The following is a 7,565-nucleotide window of genomic DNA, read 5'->3' as shown; positions in this document are numbered from 1 at the left end:
GACATATGAAATGGACAGAAACAGGCCGCATTCCAAAGCCATTCCTCATGGCCTCCTGTCGGCTCCTGGCAGCTGTCCCTGAGCCACCTCCTGTGAAGCTTAAATTCCTGCCTCACAAATTCTTCATCAAGTTGACTCTGTAACATGCAAAAGGCTGTCGACGGCCAGTGACTGCTGAACAAGTGTCTCCCTGGGTGATGAGAGTCCGAGTCGCACTAAGGGACGTGGTGGCTTGGGCCAGGTGAAGGAACCTGGTAGTCACTGAGCAGGTGGGGTCCTGGGGGGAAGAGTCCCAGAATGTTTCCTGGGGCTGCCACTCCCGTTTGCTGCAGGCTTTGCTCCCCCAAGACCTTGACCAAGAAGTTGATATACCTCATTGCCAGGCGAAGCGTTTCATTCTTGCTCAGCTTCTTGTCTGGAGGGTGAGTGGGGATGAGCTTCCTCAGCCTGGCGAAGGCGCTGTTCACATTCTGCTGCCTCCACCGCTCCCTGGTGTTTGTGAAGATCTTCCCCGTCATGTCTGAGCTCCTGGCCAGGGAAAGAGAGAGGGCCCTGAGGGCCAATGCCTTGTAAGAGGCCTGGTGGGTAGCACGTGTCCTGCCAAAAAACTTGAGGTGTTTGATCTTCTTGACCCAGATTTTAGGAAATTCATTTCCTCATTGTCAGGTTTTTTTGAATCCTCCTTTTGAGAAGGAAAGAAAACGTGGCAGAAGAGAGGGCAGGATAAGAACAACACCCTTAAAAAAAAGACACACACACACAAAAAAAGAATAACACCCTTTGGCCTTTTTCTCCCTGGCTGTTTTAAAGGTTATTTTATCCCAATACCCCCCTCCAGTTACAAGGTTATTTTTATCCTAATACCCCCATTGCTTCTTTTATAATGAACTCTTCCTAACTTTTTGGAGCCAGGCACAACATAGAACTGAGTAGTACATGCATAGGATTGAATAATAAAATATATATGTAGTCAATAGGGAGTTAAATATGGATTCTTTTTTTTAAAAGCTGTGATCCTAGGTTTCATGAATAATACAATATTTGGAATGATGAAAATAGGATGCATCTCTGCTCTTAGCTGGCAGACCTCCCCTGGAGGATTGGACCCCACAGCGTAAGAACTAAAATATCCAGGAGGAGGAACCAAGATGGCGGCATAGTTAAACAACTAATCTGCTGCCTCACACAACAATTTCAAAAACACAACTAAAAGACAAAAACGTCTACCACCCAGAACCACGGGAAAGCTGGCTGAGTGGAAGACTGACAACTAAGAACAGAAAGGAGCACAATCGCTGAAAAGCTGAGGTACGGAGGCACGCTAATCGGGCCGGCGGCGGGCGGCTGGGTGCGCGGCTTTTCTTCAACCCGCAGGGAGACAAGCTCCCGATCACTCTGAAATCCAGTTTCTGGGGACACTCGGGGGACCCAGACGCCTACGGGGAGAAGCTGGACTCTCGGCCATCGGGTCGGAAAGTGAGAGTGACTTTTTTGCAGAGGTGCGCCCAGCAATCATTGTTTACTGCGCTGGAGCGCAGGGCGCAGGGACTTGGAAACGGGAAAGGCAAAGACGGCTGACGGCAGCCATCGCCGTTGGCCACGCCCCAGCCTAGTGACGCCCTGAGACCCCGCCCCGCCCTGAGGCCCCGCCCCGCACATTCTACAAACCCGCCCCGGCTCCACACAGCGGCTTTTGCATATAAATGGCCTGTTCTGTGGCAGCTTAACCAACTACAGCTCCAGACTGCTCCAAAACCGCCCAAGCAAAGGAGGAGAAAACTAGCCCTTGCTGTAGCTCCTGCTGGGGAACACACAGTACACAAGGGTACACCAAGAGTGTCCACCTCAAGTAACTGGGAGGCTGACCCGTTGAACCAATAGGACACCTAGTAGACAAAACTACCCTACCAACTCAGGGAAGCAGAGAATATGAGAAGGCAAGGAAACAGATCACAAACCAAAGAAATGGAGGAGAATAAGCGACTGGACATAGAGTTCAAAACCACGGTTATAAGGTTTTTCAAGAATTTCATGGAAAAGGCCGATAAATTCAATGAGACCCTTGAGGATATGAAAAAGGACCAACTAGAAATTAAACATACACTGACTGAGATAAAAAATATTATACAGAGACCCAAAAGCATACTAGAGGATTGCAAGAATCAACTCAAAGATTTGGAATACAAAGAGGCCAAGGACACTCCTCCAGAGAAGCATGAAGAGAAGAGAATTCAGAAAGTTGAAGATAGTGTAAGAAGTCTCTGGGACAACTTCAAGCGAACCAACATCAGAATTATGGGGGTACCAGAAGAAGAGAGAGAGCAAGATGCTGAAAACCTATTTGAAGAAATAATGAACGAAAACTTCCCCCACCTGATGAAAGAAATAGACTTACGAGTCCAGGAAGCGCACAGAACCCCAAACAAAAGGGATCCAAAGAGGACCACACCAAGACACATCATAATTAAAATGCCAAGAGCAAAAGACAAAGAGAGAATCTTACGAGCAGCAAGAGAAAAACAGTTAGTTACCTACAAGGGAGCTCCCATACGATTATCAGCTAATTTCTCAACAGAAACCATGCAGGCCAGACGGGAGTGGCAAGAAATATTCAAAGTGATGAATAGCAGGAACCTACAACCAAGACTACTCTACCCAGCAAAGTTATCATTCAGAATTGAAGGGCAGATAAAGAGCTTCACAGATAAGAAAAAGCTAAAGGAGTTCATCACCACCAAACCAGCATTATATGAAATGCTGAAAGGTATTCTTTAAAAAGAGGAAAAAGAAGAAAGATAAAAATTATGAACAACAAATACATATCTATCAACAAGTGAATCTAAAAGTCAAGTGAATTAAAAATCTGAGGAACAGAATAAACTGGTGAACTTAATAGAATCAGAGGCATAGAATGGGAGTGGATTGATAATTCTCAGGGGGAAAGGGGTGTCTGTGTGAGGAGTATGGGAAGAAACTGGACAAAAATCATACACCTATGGAGAAGGACAGCGCGGGGGGAGGTAAGGGAAGAGGGGAGGTAGGAACTGGGTGGTGGGGAGATATGTGGGGAAAAAGGAGAAACAATTGTAATCTGAACAATAAAGATTCATTAAAATAAAAAAAATAAAAAAAAAAGAACTAAAATATCCAGAGTGGACCACATTTAGAGGAGGGTGAACAGGGTGCTGAAGAGTCTTGAAAGCCTGTTGTATGAAGAACAGAAGTGGGGGTATTTAGGGTGACAAAGAAGAAAGGCCAGGAGCATATGGGGGTGATGATTTGGCATGGATGCTGGAGAAGGTATGCGGGCCTCCCCAAGGCTCCATTTCTGTGACCTCTCCAACCCAGGGGGAGTGATTCTCCTCACATATGGCCAAAAGTTACTGTGCCACTTTTAACTCTCAGACACATGACCCCTCTTTTCACGGGGTTTGGATTGACAGGCATCAGTGGGAAGGTTTTGATGCATCAGCCAACAAGCCAGAGCCCAGACCTCAGCAGTTGGGTGCTCTTGGCTCACTGCCATCAGCTGGCCAGTCCTGTTCCCACAGAGAGTAACCAATACTCCACCTCCGCTCCTCCACACCTGCCTTCCTCTGTGCTTTGAATTCCCTTCTCACTCTCCTTCCTACACATTCTTTAAAGAGCAGCTCCAATCCTCCCTTTCTATGAAGCCATCCACTCCATCCCAGCGCCCCCCAGGCCCGCTCCTCACTGAAGTCCTTCAGCCCTCGGTGGTAAACAAAGGCTCTTAGGAGAATGACCTATTTGTAAGTCACTTATAACAGTGCCTGACACACAGTCATTGCTATAAAAGTGTTGATGACGACATACAACAAAATAATAAATATGTTTATCGGTAAAATGACTTGTGGGGTCTTGAATGATTCCTCAGGGTGACATCTTGTTCTTCTATAACCAAGCCCGCTGTAATCCCTCTCTGTCCTTTTATTTTAATCCTTAACCAGTTGTACGCCATAAGCGTCTATAGACGCAAGTGGCGGGACCTTTTTTAATTAAATTCAAATATAGAGCGAGGACCTGCAGCTGAAGGCTGTGGGCTAACGGCAGTCGATGCAAATGCGCCACAAGGCCTTCCTCCCTGTGAGAACCAAGCCACGTACTTCCATGTGAACTCAGTGTGGGGTCAACGCTGAGAACCAGCGCTCTTCTCTCCAAATCGGAACACTGATGCCTTACCACGCTATGCTTAATGAGGAAGCAGTGTATTCACACACCAGGTACCTGCCCTCGTAGAGGAAGGCACAGCAGGACAAAACAGAAGGGAAACGCCACCCTTTCCCTCACAGGTGGTGTTCGAGTCACAGCACCAAACGCTAACCAGCCCTGCGGCGCCCCCTGTCAGTTCACAGGCCTCAGTTCCTCCGCTATCAGATAGTTAACGGTACCATTCTCTCCGCACCGGGCTGTTGGAGGGAATAAATGAAATACCGCCTATGAAGGCAACCTGTGAACCACACAGTAAGGAAAAGTAAGAGCAAGCAGAGCACTTGCCTTGTGCCAGGCCCTGTTTCTGTGTTTTAACTCATGCTACGTTCACATGTAAGCAGCCCTGTTGTGGTAAGCGTGTTGTAGACATTGCTGGGGTTGGCCCAGGGAGGGAGACATGTTTCAGAAGTTATCCCACTGTTCAGTACACTTCCACAGGAACCAAATGAGGATGATCCCAGTTCACTGGGACAGGCACTCGGATACCACCAAGCCCTGACTCTGTAGGAGTCAGACAGCAGTGGAGGCATCCAAGTGATGGTTAAAAGCGTAGGCTCCAGAGCCAGACCCTGGTTTGGCTACAGCCTCTACGCCTCCTAGCTGTGTGACCCTGAGCAATCTCTTAACCTCTCTGTGCTTCACATGCCTCAGAAGTGAAGGACAACGGTGAGGCCACATAAAATGATACCTTAGTGCAATGTCTGGCACATAATAAGTGCTCAATAAATGATAAATGATTACAACGATCCCTACCAATAAAACAGAGAAAAGAAAATGTTCATTGTAATTTATTTTTTCCTAATGAAGAAGCTGCAATAGCTTTATTTATGTATTTGTTTATTTCACTCTATAGGAGTGTATGGATGTGTGTGTGTGTGTGTGTGTGTGTGCAGATACAGAGGCAAATACCTGGAAGGATTCAGGCCAAACCGTCAATAGGGCTTCCTCAGGGGAAAGAGTGGGTTGGGGAGAGATAGAAAAAGGAGACTTGTGGGTTTTATTCTGTATACTTTGGCATTATTTTACATTTTTATAATAAAGTATTCATATATTATTTGCCTCACAATAGAAAAAAACTAAGAAAGTTTATGGGTTTTAATGTAGAAAGATCTGGCTTTGAATCTCAGCTCTCAATTTCCTAGGCTCCCAATTCCCTAGTTATACAATTCTGAAAAAATCCATCAACTTCTTTAAGACTCAGTTTTCTTTTCTAGAAAACGGAAATAAAGCCATCCTCAGTTTCTTCTGAGAACTAAGTGAGATCCTCTAAGAAGTATATAAGGATATCAATGAGACACCATGTGCCCAGCACATAGGCCCTTAATAAATACCAGGGCTCTCTTCCCTACACAGATGAGAAGTGTCATTACTCCAGAGCCTGGCATGTGTCAATCACCTGTACACCCCTGGGACAGGTCCCAGCCAGGTTCTGGTTGCCTTTCCTGCTCTGTCCGGGTTGGAGAGTGCCGTGCTGTTGCGGGAACCCGGGGGTGAGCGAAACCCCGGCAGCGCATGGCAGGCTTCAGGCTCCCTCCACCAGCCACTTAGGTCCATGTCCTCGCTCTGCGGAGACACTCCCATTTGGGCCCATGGTCCAGTTACAATCCTATGCCCTCAAGCTTTGGCATCAGCAGTCACCGACACTACGTGCCAGATACTGTGCTGGCAGCTGGACACGGAGGAGTCAGCCACGGCCTGTGTGACATGGAGAGGAAGGCGCAGGACTGCTGGCGCAGAGAAACAGCACCAAACCCGGCCTTCGGGGGGCTTCCGGGCAGCCCACGTATCCTTCCAACTAAAGGGGTGGACCAGCCGACCCCCGAGGCCACTTTCTGTTCTGAAATACCACGACACCCACTTACTGCCAATGATCTAACCTAAGCCAGTTCTCAATTACCTGGCCGTTGGTTCTACAATGAAAATATGGAGTGTTGTCAGAACTGTGCCCAACTGTACCTAAAACTGAAAGCTTGAACCAAATCAGGAGGATTTTAAGATCGAAAGAAAACTGACATGTCCTCTCCTGGCGAGGCTGGCTGCTTAGCCAGGACTATGGGAACAAAGTTATTTTCAAGCTTCTCTTGTCAAAAGAGGGTTTAGCTCATTCACTGAGTCAACTCAGGCCCATGGGGATTCTTTTCAAAGTGGCAAGAAAAAAAGATTAGGCCGGATAAACTAACTGGTGTTCTCTTCTAAGAGGGCTCCATTCTATTGTGCTGGAGGCAGACAGAGGAAGACAAGCTTCTGAAACGAGGCCTGCCCTCCCAGGAGGTGCTGCATGATTACGTGTGGATTTATCCTCAAGTGTGCCCCCCTCCCTCTCCACAGGGGGAAATACAAACCAACGACCTGACAAGCTGGAGAAACTCAAAGCGGAGGCCACTGGAAAATTACCAAAGCCCCGATTGGGGTGGTAAACACACAGTGCAATATACAGATGATGTGTCATGGACCTGTACACGTGAAACCAATGCCACCCCAATACATATCATTAACAATTTTTAAATTTTTATTTAGTCTTTTTCTAGTTGTGAGGACTGACTGCTGCTAATCTTGATTTCAGAGTAAGTAAAGAGCTTAAAAAAATACGCCAGATGCCACAGAATCCGAAAACATCTGGGAGATGTGAAAACAGGGGTGAAGAATTTTGTCCCAGGTCACACAGGGAATCAGTGGCAGAGCCTGTGTCCCAAGCTGCGTGTTTATGCATTTGCATCACCACTGACTCCTGCTGGGTCAGGGTGCATAACCTTTTTTTGTGCCATGGAACCTTCTGGCAGTCTGAGGAAGCCGTCTCAGAACAATGGTTTTCAATACATAAAGTAAAAAGTCTTTAGTTCTCTTCTCAGAATAATGATTTTAAGTGCATCACTTAAAATACATCGACCTATCATATAACCAATTATGCTTAACAGTTATTAAAATAATTTTAAATTTATATATAAGAACGCATGTGCTTTGCTTCATAACACATTAGATTTATTAGCATAATTGATACATAGTGATATGTTAATGATTTTTTTTCAAAAGATGTGCAACGTCTGTAACATGAAAGTATCTATGATTTCTACTGGTGACAAAGTCGCCAGTACTTTTAATACCACTGCAGTTTACTGCCCACAAGCATCAACAAAGGAGAGGTTACATTTGGATGAGAGGTTAGTGGCCATAAAGATGTAACTTTTCCCCAACTAAATATATAGAACCCCCGAATTCTATCTACACACCCCTGAATGGACCCCCAGGAATGCCTGGGCAGGAGGAAGGTCACAGGAAACAGACCTGTGTTTATATTGTCACCACTGGCGGTAGCAGGCCACCAGAGAAATGAATGA

The 7,565-nt window shown here is 46.3% G+C and overlaps 1 protein-coding gene across 1 annotated transcript; it reads right to left on the bottom strand.

Moving 5' to 3' along the window:
* Window positions 1-215: 215 nt before the first annotated feature.
* Window positions 216-518, bottom strand: TAL2 (TAL bHLH transcription factor 2). The gene has a single exon (XM_008141831.3). It carries the CDS (start codon window positions 516-518, stop codon window positions 216-218), a length of 303 nt encoding a protein of 100 aa, XP_008140053.2.
* Between the last annotated feature and the right edge of the window lie 7,047 nt (window positions 519-7,565).

This window comes from Eptesicus fuscus, chromosome 15 (assembly GCF_027574615.1).
Source record: "Eptesicus fuscus isolate TK198812 chromosome 15, DD_ASM_mEF_20220401, whole genome shotgun sequence".
Lineage (NCBI taxonomy): Eukaryota > Metazoa > Chordata > Mammalia > Chiroptera > Vespertilionidae > Eptesicus > Eptesicus fuscus.
Note: the sequence above shows the minus strand (reverse complement) of the source record. Positions and strands in the feature narration are given on the sequence as shown.